We start from the raw sequence: 18,696 nt of genomic DNA on the forward strand, positions 1-18,696 counted from the left end.
GAATCCCAGATCTGACAAGTCCTTGCCAACACCTGCCTCTTCCTTGCTCTAGCTTATCTTTCAGGGCCTCTCCATCAAGGCAGATCCTTATCCTTACATATAAGTGGCTAGGACATCTGTTGGAAGTGGAGGGGCATTCTCTTTAAGTTTTTCATTTTGATGGGCTGTTTGTACTGTGGATCAAAGTGCTCAGCTGTATGAATCTCCTTGGAAGCACTGGTCCTTTGCACAGTTCTAAGTCCAGAAACTCAAACCTACCCTATCGTCTCCTGTTCCTCAGGAAGAGACCTGCGTGTCATCCTCTGCTTCTTCATGGCAGCTGATTTCTCCCCATAGTAGGGGTATACCATGAGGGCACCCTGGGCGTCTCGTTTAATGCGCAAGTTGGTGTGCAGCAGGGTGCCCAGGGCCCTCAAGAAGCTGCGAGAATCCTGCAGCAGCTGTTCGGGGGGAAGGAGCACCACAATGACCAGGGTGCCTTCTGCCAGGTTCTCAGGCTGGTCGGCAGCGCAGTCCAGCCCATCCCAGCCACACTCCTCGCTGTTGCAGCCCTGGTCACAGTGGTTGTCTTTGAAGTGGTCTGCACAGTACTTGTCATACCTAGACGGGAAAGAGAAGGAACAGGAAAGGGTCTCAGAACACACGTGGGCTCCACTTGGTTTTCCATTTGGAAAGACTGTAGACATCACTACCCATCTTTTCTGGCTCACTCTCAGGTCCCCAAAGCCTAGAGAAACTTCCCAAGAATCAAGAACCCCAACACCATGGGCTATATAACTGTCAGGCAACATTATCCTGAGCCTCCTGAATGAGGAAAAAGGCTGTAGGCATCTTGCATGGGTTTAGTGGGTCCCCAGTCAGCCAATACTATGAGGTTTGAATTTTTTTTTATTTTTTATAAGAACGTCAGCATGCTCAGGCTTCCCTCTACTTCACCGCCTCTGTAAGTGACAAAGGCTCTACAAGTAGGTGTCACGGCTTGTTCTAGACCCCAAACTGTTTAAGTGCTACTCAGAGGAGTGTGCCAAAATGATCTGTTTCTTTTTCTTCCTGGAGTAAGACAATTAAAGAAGGTAAGGGGTAGGGAGATGTTCATATAGGATATGAGATCTAACACCCTCTTTTAAATGCCAAGAAAACTCTGGGTGTGATGGTGCATGCCTGTAATACCAGTACTTGGGGAGGGTAGAAGGAGGAGGTCAGGAGATCAAGACTCAGGAATTTAAGGCCAGCCTGCACTGCATGGGACTCAGAACAAATAAACACACACAAACAGACACACACATACACACTCACTCACATAAACACTCACACACACACACCACACACACACACACACACACACTGTAACTGCCACTGAAATGTCAACAAAAGCATCAGAACTCCAGAGTTTCCTGTGAGGCATAATATTTCTCTACCCTCCTTTCTCTGCCCACCCTAACCCTCTGTTATTTGTGCGACTTGGTAGAACTTACCATTTGCTTGATCAAAAATAGGCATCTTAAACAGCTATGTATGTTCTGGCAAGTTCTTTAACCTTCCAGAAAAGACCACTAACAACACCTATGCCCCCACAAAGCTGTTGACAATCACTTGTGGGTAAGCGCAATGATTAATGGGAAAGTTACCATAGAGACCGTATCTGCAGCACTGATGACCAGAAGGGCTAAGAGTCCTTAGCTCATGCTTGCTAATCAGATGAAAAAAACTAGTCTTAATGAAAGGAATGAGCAAAGAGAGAGTGGTACAGACCTTTCCATCCATCCCGTGGCAGGCTAGGCTGGAGGCTGCCTGAGAGTGGCAATGCCACTTCCAAGGTTATTTCCCCCGGGAGGTCACAAGAGCAGCAGGTGTGAAGGCAGAGATAGGCATAGAGAGGGCATGGTTACGCAGTGAGCAATCCCGGCCCTCTGTCAGCACGGGAAAACGGGGCAGCGTGCGATGGGACAAGGCTGGCACCATCTCAAAGGCAGAGGCAGCTTGGGCCGAAGCGCTGGAGTGGTTAGGAGCGAGCACAGGAGACTGAGTGTGTTAGTGACAGCCCCCCTCAGCTCCTGAAGGCCTGGAGTGGTTAGGAGCGAGCACAGGAGACTGAGTGTGTTAGTGACAGCCCCCCTCAGCTCCTGAAGGCCTGGGGCTCTTACTTGCAGGTTTTGCTATTCCTCTGGCATTCAAAGTTGTCAAAGAGGCACTCTGCAGTGTTGCACAGCTCATCACACTGGTTGTTGATGTACTCCCAGCAGCGAAGCGAGGAGGTGCAGTTGGCCCAGGGGTCCTCCATAGTGAGGGAACAGTCACCTCCATCCCACTGGCAGGCATGGCTGTTGCAGGCCTCATCACAGATGCCGTCCCGAGCCTTGTCAGCGCAGTACTGACTCAGACAGGTAGCAGGAGGGGTGCTGGTGGGGGCTGTGTAGAGCTCACAGTGGCTGCCCCAGAATGGTGCAGGGCAGCGGCAAGAGTAGTAAGGAGGCTGACGCTGAGGGTAACAGGTGCCTCCGTGCTGGCAGGGGTTGCTGGTACAGCCTGACTCGCAGTCCTTGGGGTTAGGGCAGAAGCAGCGGGGTCCTGAGGCAGTGTGCACACACTGCTCCCCTCTCCGACACTTCACTTGGCCACAGCTGCTCTGGCATCTTGCCCCGGAGAAGCCCTGTAAGAAGTGGTAAAGAAAAGAGGATGGCACTTAAGAGCTAGCCCCTCTCTCCCTTACACTCTGAGAGAGAGATAAAGACTAAACATGGGTCATAAGATTCACATTTTACTGTTCTAGAAATGACCTCTTCAAATCGGCCAACAGGGGAGGGCTGATGGCCCATGGGAAGAATGTGGCTGTCACCCTAAGGTCATTACCTAGGTATCACCCCACACAGCGCTCTCTATATATGGGAGCTTTGGGAAGGCTGAGGTCAAGCTTCCTTCTAGCTTGAGAAGCATTTCCTCGCAATGGTCACTGCTGAGGAAGGGGAGAGAGTGGTGCTCGCCCAGTGTGGCCGGGAAGCTGCAGCAGCGCAACACTGGGAAGCTTGGTTGCTGAGTGTGCCAGCACAACTGAGCACAGGCAGGACCCAGACCACCTCTGAGGCACTAACACCCTCGCACGATTCTAGGGGCATGGCACAGGGGCTCAATCTCAGAGCATGTGGAGAAGCAGCAGGGCACTTACTGGGGGACAGCGACAGATGAAGCCATCGGGCATGTTGCTAGCCACAGCACAAGTCCCTCCGTTCAGGCAAGGCTTCTGGGGACACACGTCCAGGAAGGTTTCACAGTGGCGGCCTGAGGAGAGAAAAGAAACAGCAGTTTTAAAAGGTAGGACTATTAACCCAGAGGCACTAGCCACTACCCTACAGGGACAGGAACCAGTGTCAGATGCAACCAAGAGGCAGGCCAGGCTAGTTCTCAGCCTACAAGACTGCAAAAGGACATTCAGTGGACCTCAACGCAAAGACTCCATCTCTGGTCAGACTAGTCCCTTGACTGTCTTGCCACGGCAATAAGCACATGAGGACTATCTACCCCAGACCAACTCCCAAAGGGACAGGCAGAAGGGTGACAAGAATTCCAGGAATAACAAAAACTAAATCCCCTCAGATAGAGCAGCTACAGCTCAGCTTTAGTACATGCTTGCGCTGGTTAGGTTGAGGGATGTTGTTAGCAGCATTTGGTGCACAGCCATGTCACAGGAGCAGGTCCATTCAGTCAACGCATGCGCCTAACTGGGGACTGGTGGCTTAGAGGGAATTTTCACCTCTTCCTGGTTGCTTTGCCTCTGCGTGATCTGCTGCGCTGCTTTAAAACACATCTGAGTTTTCCCTGGCTCATCTCCTCCAGATCCAGTTCTAAGCCAGTGGACACCTGAGGGCTGCTGCTCCCCAATAAACTCAACAAGTGGCTGGGATCATGGAGGAATTGTGGGGCGCAGCTATGCTCTTTAGGCTAATAGCAGGAAATAGGCCCTATCTGCCCTGTGGTCATTTGGAAATTTAAAAAAACAACAAAAAACAAAATAGTAGTACTTTCGCCACTCCAGATTAAGAAGCAAGAATGTGAAGGTTTCACTTCCGACATCACAGAGGCAGACACTGCAGGAAAATAGCCAATACATGGACAGAGGGGTCAGGAGTTCCTTGCTGATCATTAGTGGGGACATCTCAAACAACACAGCTCAGTGGGCCACTTTCTACCTGTGTGGACATGAGCAGACAGTGCTTCCTGACTGGGGGCTACTCACTCGGGCGTCCCCTCTTCCTTCTCACTACCTTTTCTTTTTAAAGTACTGGTCAGTGTTTGAAATAGCAGCATCCTCAGAGGCCATAAAAGAAACAGGAGCCGCACCATCCCAGCAGCCACAATAGCCAGAAAGCACAGCTTCTTGTTTGGTGGTATTACATCCAGGCAACCTCCATATTATGAAATCCCATCCATTCTTTTTAGAATTCCAAGCTTTTTAAGGATAGAACATATTTCACATTGTCGAATGAGAGAGAGAGGACGATGGAAGGCATGCAGGCGAGACAGGGGCTCAGTATGGACCAGCATCCACACTGCAAACTATCAGTGAATAAGAGGCCTGTGCTGTTATCACATGTCCAGCACGGGAGGACACAGCCAGCATAAGAAATCTAAGCAGGTCCCAGGAAGCGCAAGGCAGATTTCAAAGCTGATGAGCATGCTACATCTATGCACTGATAACTACTTCAGCCTCCAAAAGTCACCCCACTTCTCCTCCCCAGAGTGCCTAAGCACCCGAGAGAGCTCTGTTCTGACACAGCGCGTGGCCATCACTGTGCCTTCTTAGCCAAGCCTTAGCTGTGCAAGAACGATCATGACTACTGCAGCTTCACTTTGGTTCTCATCAGCTGCTTTTTGGACCTGTTCCTCTCAGTGTCCCAACAGCCCCAACCTTCTCTAGGTCCCAGGGTTAGAAAGATGACAGGCACAGAAACTGCAAACGCCACATCATGTGTCAAAAGGTGCAGGATGCTTCTTGAAAACAAACATGAAGCATTTCCATGTACAAGAATTTGAGGATGTACAGTAATGTTTGTAGCACTGCAGTGTGACTGCGCTCAGGGCTCCTGCGGTCACTGTGACTGCGCTCAGGGCTCCTGCGGTCACTGTGACTGCGCTCAGGGCTCCTGCGGTCACTGTGACTGCGCTCAGGGCTCCTGCAGTCACTGTGACTGCGCTCAGTGCTCCTGCAGTCACTGTGACTGCGCTCAGGGCTCCTGCGGTCACTGCACTGTGACTGCGCTCAGGGCTCCTGCAGTCACTGTGACTGCGCTCAGGGCTCCTGCGGTCACTGCACTGTGACTGCGCTCAGGGCTCCTGCAGTCACTGTGACTGCGCTCAGTGCTCCTGCACAGTAGCCTTAATATGATGAAGACGGCAGATTTTAAGTCTTGTTTATCAAAATTGACAATTGTAAAATAATAATTTTACAGTTAAAAATAATAATTTTCTCCTCTACCCCAACATATTATTTTTCATATTCTTGCCATAACATGATGTAATCCATATACCACAAAAGAGTTCCTCAGAGAAAGCAAAGACAAAGACGAGCCAGGCTGTAACACCCGTGGTGCACACACACCAAGGTGGCGCTGGCTTTCTGGAGGAGGCCAGACACTCCCACACAGATCCCAGTTTGCTCACTCCAGCCTCTGGCACATCGGGGCGGAGAGGCTCTCACCAGTGAAGGCGCTGCGGCAGACACACTGGTAGTCATTGGTGAGCTGGATGCAGTCCAGGCTGCCCTCAGAGCTGCATGGGTTGGACAGGCATTCATTGATGTCCCCCTCACACCGATCCCCAGCAAAGCCAGGCAAACAGCGACAACTGTAGCCTCCGATCCGGTCCACACACTGGCCGCCATTAAGGCAGTGGGGGCCCCCAGCGCAGTCATCGATGTTTTCTTCACACAGCAGACCTATGAGAGAGAGGAGAGACAGGGAATTATGAATAATCTCTTGAACCTATCTTTAGCCCTTGTGGTTCTTTAAAGGTTAATTAGATTATATTCTTAGTCCTTGGTGCACACTTAGGCTCTGGTGTTCTCCACTTGATCCAGGGCAGCAGAATGACCGACCCATCTCGGAAGCACAGGAACTACTGTCCCATCGCAAGGTCACAGGAGTTAAAGCTTAGGGAACACTGTGAGTTTTCCATCACTTATCAACTCCAATCAAATTATGAGAACAGTTCAAAAAAAAAAAAACATACTCTAGTTACTACAGAGGCTATGTTGGAACGAGATTTTGAGCATTTTATGTTTTATGGCATTTAATGTTTTAAAAACATTGATTTTTTTTTCTTTTAAAAGAGGATAAATGTATCATTTTTTTTAATTAAAAGAAACTAAAAGAATGGAAACATCCTGCTAAGAATTTGAAGACTATTTCAGAGGAAGGTGTCTTGCTGAGAGGATACAGCCAGTCCCACCACTTTAATGACTGCTCAGTGTACCAGCCTGGGTAGGCTCTATTTCTGAAAATGTATTCTGCAAAATGTACTTATATGTGTGAAAAAAAAAAAAAAGCCCAATGTCTATCACTAGAGGACTGGTTAAACACAATACACAGTGTTGTCATAAAGGGGAATTCTGAAGCTATGAAAAAATACTGAAGAAGCTCCCTATTTCGATACGAAAATATTCCAATTAAGTAAATAGGTCAAGAGAAAAATCGATGTCTCTGACACATCTTCAGAGTTAAAAGTGGAGAAAATACAAACTAACTTTGTATTTTGCTCTTATACACATAAAACAATTTTGACGAGAACCTTTTAAAACCTCTAGAGGCATATAAGAAACTAACAGTGCTGATGCTTATGTGCAAAAGGGAGAAAGCAGCGCTGGGGCAGATGAATACCGAGGGAGTGTCTTGTACTGCATGTTTTTTCTATGCATGTGTGGACGTATTCATCCCCGTCTACATGCATATATCACCTTATCTAGTCACCGATTAAACTGGAAACCAGAAAGTGGAAACAAACAAAGCCAGTATGTGTTTCGTAGGATATTTGATATCTGGCACCCTGAGTAAAATAAGCAGAAAGCTTCCTCTCCTGTGTGGATGGAACTATCACTAGCTTATCAAGTGTGAGTGACCTCATTCTTAGCCTGATGCAGACAGGAGGGATGACGGAAGTGTTCCGGTTAGCCTGCGCACCGAGGAGCAGGAGGTGTAAGCAGGCCAACATCCAAGGCCTGGGAATGATAAGGAGTACTGAAGTACTGTGACTCCAGTGTGAGAAAACCCCAGGGTATCCGGGAATCGTCACGGAGGGCCAGCTAGGTCAAGTCAGAACAAACACACTGCTTCAGCACCTGGAGAGCACAAGTACAATATGCTTTTGGAGGTATAATCCAAAAGCACTCATGTAGGACACACTGAGGACGACACTCCGTAGCAGACCGCTAAAAGGCAATCTTGGGAATCTCACCAAGGAAAGCCGGGTATCACGCGGCCATCAATAAGATTAACAGCTAAGACCACAGCAGCAAAAATTCAGTGAGACGACACATGAGGAGCTGGCTTAGAAATCATCAAGAGGTCAATAGATATACTAAATTATTATTCTGAGTTGCAGTTAGAAGTATTTAGGAGCCAGGCAGTGGTGACACATGTCTTCAATCCCAGCACTCAGAAGCAGAGGCAAGTGGATCTCTGAGTTTGAGGCCAGCTTGGTCTACAGAACAGCCAGGGATACACTGGCTGTTCTCAAAAAATAAAACAAACAAACAAACACAAAAACAAAAGAAAGAGAAAGAAGAAAGGGAAAGAGAGAGAGACAGAGGGGAGAGGGAGATCCCACTGTCTTAGGAGACCTTCCATGTGGAGACTGGACATGTCTAACTGGCCAAATCTGTGGCACAGTATAAAACCCATGCCCTCCCCTACGGTTTCCCTAGGCCACGGAAGAACACTGGTGAGTGGTTCTGACACACACTTCTAGAGACGTGATGTGTGTCACTTCCAGACTGAGTGAAGACTTCTGGATAGCCCTGTACCTTATTTCTACCTTCCCTGAGGCAGCTTTGGAGCCTACAGACCAAAGACACAGAGAACGGCAACAACCCAACACCTGTCAGCGTCTTAGTGCCAAAACAGCAAACAAAAAAATCCCCCAACAAAACCACTATTGTACTGTCTGACATTTGAGATATGTAATTAGCTACTACCAGAATTGTAGCTTGTCCTAACCAATACCATTATTTAAAGGCATTAACTACTCAGGCATGGTACTGCATGCCATCAGTGCACTTGAGGCTGGGGCCTCTTGGGATTCTGGGGACAGAAGGAGAGAGGGAGGCGAAGAAGGAGGAAGAGAGAGGAGTAATGAGGGAGAGAAGAGGGATGAGGAGAGAGAGGACAGAGAAAGAGGACAAGAGCAGGAGAGAGAAAGGGGAGAGAGGGATGGGAGAAGGAGAAGGACTGGAGAAGAAGGGAGGACGACCAGGGATCAGATGGAGAGTGAAAGGGGAATGGGGAGGGAGACTGGAGGGAAAGGGAGGCAGACAGAGGGAGAGGGAGAAAGACTTGGAGAGGGAGATAGGAACTGGAGGAGAGAAGAGGAGAGGCAGATCTAGAGAGGGGGAGTGGTTGAGGGAATGTGGATATGAACCTTCCAAAGGAGAAGACAGAATCAATTTAGTTCATACTTTATGCATCTAGATTTATTACTCAAAAAATGCCCTGTCTCAAAAGATGGATGGATGGATAGATGGATGGATGAATACAAAAGAATAAACCAGTAATGACCTAGAACAGACTACAACTCTTTCAACCATGGAGTTTCCTATTTCTAGAAAACAACCCTCCTTTCCATGTAATAAATTTGAGGAGAGTTACGGGCCAACCCTCAGTTCTCCCTTCCCTTTAGCCTCATGAATGGGGAATTCTTATGTCTTAATTTAGTCTAACTAGATCACTAGGAAGAAAAGTTACCCAGATCCACTGACACAAAAGACTAAGCTAGCACAAAGCCTTCCCTGAAAGTCTGTTCTGTTTGATGCTGCTGTGGCTAGCCTTTCCCATCTTTTCACAGGCCACTTGGAACCTTTGCAGCCAAGTGTCTTCTTATATGCAATACTTTCTCCTGCAGACAGTTTGGAGAAGGTGGCAATGCTCAGAGCCAATTTATGGATCTACTACTGTCCACAGTCTAGGGGTGTAAGTCATGGGCAGGAGCAAGTGCAGGAGCATTGCCTTCTGTCAGCAGCCTCCTTAGGACAGCAGCCAAACATCTTCATTTCAAGAACTCCCTCACTTTACGGAGACAAAACTTGGCAAGCTTAAAAAAATAAAAAAGCAGGCCTATGTGGATTCGCTTTCTAAAAGAGGCTATTGGTTGATTCTCTTGAAGCACCAAGAACCCCTGTTAGCTGGGCTAATTTTGTTACAATGTTATGTCCATTCTGCATTCTGTTTCCTGGAACATAAGCTGAGAAACAATCAAACAACTAACCGGAAACACAAACCAAAGCTGGCAGGAGAGCAGAGAGTGAGGGAGGATGGACAGCCATGTGGCTACAATGAAGCTAGGTTGTTGTTGTTGTTGTTTTTAATTGTCTCCATTTTTAAACTGCTTCAGTACTGAGAATAGATGTGTAACTGAGGGAACCGCCCTGGTGAAAAGAGAATTGTAGACTGCATACCCCGAGTGCCTGGTGGGCAGGAACACTTGAAATGGTTCACAAGGTCGATGCAGGTGCCTCCATTCTGGCATGGCTGGTTCTGGCACTCATCCACTTCATACTCACAGTTGACACCCTGATATCCTGGAACACACTGCCAGAAGAAAAGGACATGGAGAATGGGGTCACTACTGGAAACAGACTACAGGACCAAGTGAGAGGTCAGGGTTACTATGACTTTGCCTCTCATCCCTCTAGGCGATTGTGTATCCCTCTGTATGGGTCACATTCACTTCCACTTCCCTGTGCAGCCTCACATTTACCTATTACTCTTCCAGCCCCGACCCCCACCCGCCCGCAAGCTACTTTAAAAGAAGGCAAGGACTGCACGTTCTGAGGGTTATTTCCAGAAGACTCAAACAGCTTGTGAAACCACTGCACGTTTGTATGACAGGAGTAGTGGCAGGGAAAAAAAAAAAAAGATGGAGGGGCTGGAAGAAACCAGAGTTGATAAGGAAGAAAGACACTTGTGGGGAAGTTTCCTTTAGGTACCACTGCGCTGACTTTGCGTGCAGGGGAAGGCCTTCATGGCACAAGACTACAGAGTAAGGGGAGAGGAAGCAAACTCTGGAAGAGGGGCCACCACAGAGGGAGCTCCAGACCATGGGTGTTGACATTCCATGGCCTAGCAGCACCGGTCTGTCCGTGGGAAGCTCCCCGGGCAGCGCTGGCTCTCTGAGCTCCAGGCCTGATCTTAGCAATGATACACTGCGTGTCAGTTTGCAGGCTGCAGTAGGCAGGCAGTATTAAATGGCTACAATCCTGCTCATTTGGGCTTTAAAAAATCAGATGTGGAAAAGTTTGAGTTCAGCACCGGCAGGCTTTTGAACTAACAGATGCCGGCCTGCTGTGAGATAAACAACCGAGGTAGCAGCAGAGGGGCCCTTTGTTGTCACTTGGTGGTCTGCTGGGTTTCAAGTTCCCGTTCTGGTGTTTGGTTAACATCTGGCTCTAACTTCTATCAGCCCAGATATTGGAAAAAGACACATACTTAAACATTACCCACTGTGACACTGAACATGGGGCTACGGCACAACAGGTGAGGACGCCCTTTTTTGTTTGAGAGAATGATTAATTGACTGATGAACTGTTTTGCTCTTCAGGAAGCACGAGGGACTATCGCCCTCAGTGAGCCTGCAGGGTGCCAACACAGAGAGCAAGCCTGTGAAGGGAAGATGGTCCAGACCTCTTCGAAAACGTCTTACCAGAGCTATGTGAAAGCACGGCTGAGTATAAAAACAGTGGCTGGTAAACACAACGACAATTCTTCTCTTGCAGCCCTCTGGCCTCTGCCCCCCTCTCACCTCACATCTGTACCCTCCAATGAAGTCACTGCACGTGGCACCGTGCTGGCAGGGATTGGACGCACACTCGTCAAGCTGCTCTTCACAGTAGCTCCCCGTGTAGCCCAGGGGGCACTGGCAGTGATGCGTGTTGCCAGCATTGATGCAGACGCCTGAGTGCTGGCACAGGTGTTCAACAGGAACTCCTGAGACACCAGAGAAGAGAGCGCGACCCGTCAGGCTCAAACCGAAAGGGTGTGAGCCAGTGACTGCTGGCTCAGTCATTTCTTCCTTCTTGACAAGTTCTCCCCAGTCCTCAGCAACTCACTTGTATTAAAAAATAAACACGTTCTGAAAGTGGAAACCACTTTAATTCCTTTCAGTCACCTTCCTCTTTGTAATACCTAGCCTTTCTCCAGAGCCTTGTCCCTTCGGCACCATCTGCTTTAAGATGCCAGCGCACGTGTCAGCCTGACGCGTAGGGGCGGACCTCACCTTTCTGCAAGGCTGCTGCCTTACACGACACGTTGAGGACATCACAGTAGGCGCCGTCCCAGCCCGGTGGGCACAGGCAGTGGGGCCTTGCCTTTTCCTGAACACACGTTCCTTTGTTTTTACATGGAGACCGGCTGCAGAGGTTCACCAGGGTCTGAAGCAGAGGTACGGGAATACAGGCGTCAAAACCCAGATATCGGAAAGGAGGTCATTAAGTTACAGCATGTTGCAAGATATTGAAGAAAAAGGCTGGTTTTCTACAGAAAGGGATGCCTTCATCCAAGCCTTAAACTGGGCCCACTGTCCTGGACGTACTTTGTACTCTTTACCGTACCACTTGTCTGACCAGTGTCATTTTAAAAGCCCTTAACCCCAGAAACCTAACAACTCTGGAAGTTGTCATTCTCACAGCATTAGACATGATTAAGTGAGCATATATGGCCTTCCCTGCAAGGCTGGAAAGAGCTAGAGCTGCTATCTGGGCCTAGGCCTCCTATGTTAACCTTCAGGACATGCATCTTGATGAGCCCTGCCTATGGGGAAATGGATATGTGAGGCAATTCAGAAGCCTAAACTATCCAAAAGTTTATTTTCAAAACAAGGCTTATGAAGAACGCGAGGCAGGGCGCGGAGCGGCATTCCTGACAGACTGCTGGCTGAAAGACAGTCAGCGGAGGGTGGGATGGGGCCAAGCCCAGCGCTGGCCACTCCACTGTTAGAGGAAGCAGTTGCCTGGCAGAGACTGCTCGCTCTCTTGAGCATAGCACCAAGCTGTTTGATGGAGAGGTAGCTGCTTCCATGTCCAGTGTTACCAGCTGTGCCCGCTAGTTAGTCATGAATTCATGAGCTCTCTGACTTCTGTTAGTAGTGTAGAAGATGTAAACCTGCATAAATGCTGAAGACATAAGGCAGCAAAATTACCATTTTCATGTGACCTTGGGAAGGTTGGAAACTATCCTTTCTTGGGGTCAGAGGGAGGGCTGTTTCTCCTCCATGAACTGAAAATTAGATTAGTTTCCTATGAGGACTCCTTTCATCCTAAGATTATACACTGATTTATATTAATACACTTGAATTTTAAAGACACAGTTTGGTTATAGCTATGTCATGACACTGCAAAGCATTACCCTGTTAGTTGTACTGGGTATTTACTGATTTTACTTTGATTGTTCTGTCCTGTGAGTGATGAGCAGGAAATGGCCCCAGAGGCTCATGCGCTGAGGGCTCAGTTCCCAACTGTGGTATTATCTCTGAAGGACTCTGAAAGCTAGAGGGAATGTGAGGCTGGAAAAGTGGGTCACACATGTCTGGGGGAGCTACAACTTGTTCTTGGCTTCCCCTGTCTCATCTTCCTGCCCCCCTCCCACTGTTCTTCCCTCCCTTCCTTCCCTTGTCTTTCTCCTCCCCTCCCCTCCTCCTCTCCTTGTCCCTCTCTGCTTCAAGGCCACCATGAAGTGAAAAAAACTCCTACACCAGCTCCTGTGACTGTGACACTTACCCGTGTCTCAGGTCCATTAACAAAAGCAGCCAGAGAAGCCTGAAATCTCTAAAAACCACAGGCCCAGAAAAACTTCCTATAAGTTGTTTTTCTTATGGTATCTGTAACAGCAATGAAAGCTAACACACCTTTCTTCCTGTACTTCTACTGTAAAAGGTATGTGCTCACTGCCAGCCATATTTTCTTGTTAACCCATATCACATTGCTGGTGTCACCAGTCTGGAATCTTCTAGCTATCAGGAAGGTGGCTCAGATTCATCTCGGGGAGCACCTGAGATGCACAGCCCTCTCTTTTCCAGTGGTTCACCCTGCCTGGAAACTAGACAGAGTCCTCAGCGGCTGTGCGGAGCCGGGTGCAGGAGGGAAGCTGCTTACCTGACAGTTTCTGCCAGTGTAGCCCAAGGGACAAGTGCAGCGGTAGGTGCCCAGGCCATCAACACACGTCCCCTCGTTCAGGCACGGGTTAGAGTTGCACTCGTTGATGTCATGGAGGCAGAAAGGACCGGTGAAACCCACGGGGCACAAGCAAGAGAAAGAGTTGATTCCATCAACACACGTGCCACCATTGAAACAGGAGCTGAGGAGTGAATGGGAGACGATATCAGCTCTGTGATCTGCGGCCCGGAGCTGCTCCTGTACAGCCTGGCTTCTGGAATCCAGGCTGTTGTGGGACAAGCACCTCCGAGACTCTGATGCCCATGCCCAGGAAGTTTTACAGCCTTCTAAATTAGACCGAGGTTACAGTGAGTATTAACCTCTTTTCCACCAACGTCTTGGGAATATGTAAATGGCAGAGTTGTCTAGAGTACTAACGAGAGCAGTGCTTTCCAAGTTTTACCCAGTCCTGTGGGTTTCCACATAGCATATTTTATCATTAAATCAACTGGCTTTACATGAAAAGTCCTAAATAGCTTTTCACTCCAGATTCTTTTTGAAAGAGAATAAACAAATGCTCAAATAATAAAAAAGAAATAAAGCAAACTTTCCAAAAACTACTTAGACAGTGGTGACAGACCTACAAAGAGACATCTTTAGGTCGACTTGCAACTGGAACAAAGAGACTACGGGAGAAAAGAAGAGAATCGATGGCTCTTCCGCTCCATAGCAGGAAATAAGTGATGGTCTATCCCACTAAGTGATAAGTGATGGTCTATTCAACCTCTGACCTTTGACCTTCTAATTACATGTCTTTCAAAAACTGAGCAATGAGGGAGGAATGTGGAATAGGTCGGGGGGGGGGGGGGCCTGTCACCTCGCCTTCCAGTCCCAGCACTGTGCTATGAAGGCTCCTCCCCATGCTCCCCCCTTCCCTGCGAGCTGTGGCACCCAGGTACATCCTGCTCACCTCTCCGTGCACTCGTCAATGTTGTTTTCACAGTGGACCCCATGGAATCCCGCGGGGCACTTGCAGGTGTAACTGTTGACATAGTCGGAGCAGGTCCCCCCGTTCTTACAGGGCTCACTCAGACAGTCGTTCATGTCTGTCTGACACTTATCTCCAATGAAGCCGGGAAGGCACAGGCAGGAGAAAGTATTCACCCCGTCCACACAGGAGCCTCCATTCTGGCAAGGGTCTGAGCCATGACAAAAACAAGTGGAACTCAGAACAGCGGCACTGTGAAGGCAAACGGCCCAGGCCAAGCCCTACCCTTAAGAAGTGCAATTCCACCTTTCATGTGTAACCTCTTTACATTTATTTTGACATGACACCCTGCTATGACAAGTGAATCAATTAACACTTGGCTGTGATTTTATCTGCTCGACAACGAAGATCAATTCAATCCATATTAACACTATCTTATGAAATGAAGAGTCACAAAACTTGACTCGGTCCTCTGCACATATGTAACTCAGTTACGTGGCTTAACACATCCATCATCGTGAACATTAACCAGGATTTTCAAAACGTGTTTGTGGGGGCTGAGGGAGCAGAACATTGTATGAATACTGTATGAATCAATCACCTTCCTGTGCTTCGCCCTTTCACTTTGTTTTAAACTTTAGGTAGCCTCGGACGAAAGTGTTTTCTTAATTATTTTTAAAATCACACACTTATTCTTAGAGCTCCTCCATCCACAGTAATGTCAACAGGTTCTGAGTTATAATCATGTACAATCTGACGACGTAGAAATCAGAGCAGGAAAACATGGCACAGCTGTCAGCATGTGCAAAGTTGAGCTATAACTGCAGAAAGCCAGGCCTGGTGGCTCTCACTGCGATCCCGGCACTTTGGAAGACGAGGCAGGAAAACTCCTGTCACCTGAAGGCCAGCACAGGCTGCACAGTGAGTTCAGGTCAGCCTGAGCTGTAAGAGTGAGAAATGAGTTCTACCCAGACAGAGACGCTTCTCGAAGGGAAAAGGAAAAAATGATCAGTACTAGACACAAGAATAAAAGTCATCACACACCTTACAGCTATTGAGAGCAAAATAAGAAAATATTAATGAATCTGTGCCAGAAAATATGAAAACAGGTCAGTTAAATAATGTGCCACACAGGTTTATTTGTTTGTTTCGGTTTGGTGTTTGGTCAACTCAACAAAAACCAGCATCATCTGGGAAGAAGGAGCCTCAGCTGAGAAAGTGTCACCATCAGACAGGCCTGTGGGCAAGCCTGTGGGGGCATTCTCTTTATTAATGGGTCATATGGGAGGGCCCAGTTCACTGTGGTCCAGGGTTCTATAAGAAAGCAGCTGAGCAAACCATGGGAAGCAAGCCAGTAAGCAGCTCCCCTCCACGGCCTCTGCTTCAGCTCCTTCTATCCAGGTTCCTGCCCTGACTTCTTTCAGTGATGGACTATAAATAGTAAAATGAAATAAACCCTTCTCTCCCCAAGTTGCTTTTGGGTCACAGTTGCTGTTTATCAGAGCACTGGAAACCTAACTAAGAAAGATAAAATCTTTGAGATACACTTTATCAAAGCTCAATCCAAACCAAACTAAAATAATTAAAGACGTGAAAAGAGAGAGACAGAGGCAGAGTGAGAGAGAGAGAGAGAGCACTGGGAAAGACAACTGGATGGGGGTGTGGGGAATCTCTGGGATGAGCTAAAAACCTAGGACAGTAGAAACTCCCAGGACTCTGTGCGGATGACCCTAGCTAAGACCCTAGCAATGGGGGATGTGGAGCCTGAGCCAGCTACATCCTGGAACCAGGCGAGCCTCCCAATGGAGGGATTGGGCCACCAACCCAGCCACAAAACCTTAGACCCACTATTTGTCCTGCCTACAACATGTGCAGGATAAAGATGGAGCTGAATGAGATCCATGCCACGAGAGGGAGCCAGCCCACCCTGACACTGTTTACAATATTCTGCTACACCTGCAGACAGGAGCCTAGCATAAATGTCATCAGAGAGGCTTCTCCCAGCAACTGATGGAATCTGATGCAGAGATCTACAGCCAAACATTAAGTGGGGCTTGGGAAATCTGTGAAAGAAGGGGAGGAAGGACTGAAGGAGTCGGAGAGGTCAAGGACACAAGAAAACCTACAGAATCAACTAACCTGGGCCCATAGGGGCTGAGAGAGACTGAGCTGCCAAGCAGAGAGCATGCATGCGATGGACCTAGGCCCCCTATAGGCACATGTAATAGATGACAGCTTGGTCCTTACGTGTGGCCATTAACTGCAGGAGCAAGGGCTGTGTCTGACTACACTGCCTGCCTTTGGATCCCTTTCCCTTAACTGGGCCGCTTTGTCTGCCCTCAATAGAAGAAGATACACCTAGTATTACGGCAACTGAATATGCCAAGGTGGGTTGATATCCAGGGGAGGCCTTTTGCTGAGGAGGAGGGGATGAGGGGGAGATTGAGGGGAAGGGGGGGAGGGAAGGGCTGGGAGGAGAGGAGGAAGGGGAAGCTGCAATCTAGATGTAAAGTAAATAAATAAACTTAATAAAAAGGCTGATTTCTAAAAAGGTTAAAAACTTGGCAAGAATAAAAAAAGATTCTATGTCTCACTGCTTGGAAGGGTGTTTTACACAACACGTTGTCAAGAAGAAAAAGCAGAAAGTATGTGACTCTGAAGAAACAGGAGGCAAACCTTAGAGGCTTTGGATATGTGATCCATAAACTACAAAAAATGATCAAACACGGTGTCATCTTTCCCTTCAAAAGAAAAACAATATGTGTGGAAATAGTTACAAGGCAAACACCTGACAGTTGATTTACACCGAAAATACAAAGAACTAAAAATTAAGATAAATAACCCAAATAATGTTTTCCAAATGTGTGAAAGACTTAAATGGACATTGCACGAAAGATTTGCTTGTAGAGCAAGAACCTGAGCAAAGGTGGTCAGCACCACTGTCAGGAGGGTGAGAGCAATGAGATGCAGCGTGCAGACAATGTGGGAGCTAAAACCACTGCGGCACCAAGCGTTTCCAGACATAGGGCCCAAGTAGCGCTTCCGTATAATTTTGGTGGCAATGAGAATGGTACAAGCACCTTAGAAAACACTGCTGTGTTTTAGCAGTAAGACGCGCAGGAACAGCATGACTCATTCCACACAGAGGGCTTTACCCCAGAGAATGAAGCCACACATCTACACCCCCTTCCTAACACCCTATCCATGATACCTAAAAAACTGGAAAAACAAACAAATAAACAATGCATAGGGCAGGCAAAAATAGTCCAAGAATCTGAGATGCAAAGTTCTCCAAGATCTGAAACCCCTTGAGGGTCAACATCATGCCACAAGATGAAATAAAATTCACACCACAGTCAGTGTACAGATGTATTAAAACAATTAAAGAATTATATCACATAACCTCCAGGCTGTGCATGCAAGACATATATGAAAACATGAAAGAATTTCGTGATTCTACTTGGGTCACATCCCCAAGTGTGACTATCCTGAAACCAAGAGGCCTAGACTCTGAGCTTCTGAGGGTCGGCGCTGAGGACTGAGCACCCTCAATGTGCACAGCCCGGCGGAGACCACTCACCAATAAAGCAGAGGAAACCAGCCTGAGCTGCTCTTCTGATAAGAGCACGCTTATACAGCTCTATCTATATAAAGCAGTTAAAGGCGTTAATTTATCTGCGGCGACAGAATTGGGTCTGTGGTGGCATGGGACAAGGCGTGGTTACAGAATAGAAGGTGAAGCTACAGAAGGGCTTCTAGAGGAAGAAAGCGCTCACTATGGTTGATGCTTTTGGGTTATCATTTTGGCAAAATTTGATGAATTCTACAATTAAAACACTTGTGATTTTTTTTCTATGTTTACTGCCCTTCAAAAATCTGTGTTCTCACAAAGCTCCCTCAGCCCTGTCCCTACTTGGTCAGTGTTTAAAATGCTGTAGAAAAATGCCCAAAACAGATTCTATTACTTTCATTTCTAAAGACAGCAGCTTCAGAAGGAAGCTTTTAGAGCACCAGAGTCTGGTATATTGATGTCAGTGTGAGAGGCACAGCCTTCACTGCACACTCTCGCTCTGTGAGCTTTCTTCCTGGGGGCGTGTGTACTCACTGGCAAGGCAATCGTTGATGTCCTCCTCACAGTCCATGCCACTGAAGCCGGGAGGACACTCACACATGTAGCTGCCCTGAGTGTTATGGCAGAGGCCATGGTTCATACATGGCTTGGACACACACTCGTCAATGTCAACTGTACAGCGCTGACCTAGAAACAAAGGATGATCAACAGCTGGTCTTTAGGGGTGGGTCCCACAGAAATCAAGGCGTGGTCTAAGCTCAGGTAAGTGTGAGTTCTAAGCAGCGTGAG

General features: G+C 47.8%; 1 protein-coding gene across 1 annotated transcript in view; it reads right to left on the minus strand.

Annotated features, from left to right (window-relative positions):
• The window catches only part of Notch2 (notch receptor 2), a 138,764-nt gene that overhangs the window by 12,442 nt on the left and 107,626 nt on the right, over positions 1-18,696 (minus strand). The window contains exons 17-26 of the mRNA XM_021632350.2: positions 18,442-18,594; positions 14,319-14,547; positions 13,349-13,550; positions 11,476-11,629; positions 11,002-11,186; positions 9,659-9,791; positions 5,693-5,929; positions 3,164-3,276; positions 2,145-2,650; positions 259-600 (exon numbers count right to left, since the gene is read on the minus strand). Of these exons, the coding sequence (XP_021488025.1) occupies positions 259-600; positions 2,145-2,650; positions 3,164-3,276; positions 5,693-5,929; positions 9,659-9,791; positions 11,002-11,186; positions 11,476-11,629; positions 13,349-13,550; positions 14,319-14,547; positions 18,442-18,594 (2,254 nt within the window). The remainder of the gene's footprint in view (positions 1-258; positions 601-2,144; positions 2,651-3,163; positions 3,277-5,692; positions 5,930-9,658; positions 9,792-11,001; positions 11,187-11,475; positions 11,630-13,348; positions 13,551-14,318; positions 14,548-18,441; positions 18,595-18,696) is intronic.

Source organism: Meriones unguiculatus, chromosome 10 (assembly GCF_030254825.1).
Source record: "Meriones unguiculatus strain TT.TT164.6M chromosome 10, Bangor_MerUng_6.1, whole genome shotgun sequence".
In the NCBI taxonomy this organism is placed as follows: Eukaryota; Metazoa; Chordata; class Mammalia; order Rodentia; family Muridae; genus Meriones; species Meriones unguiculatus.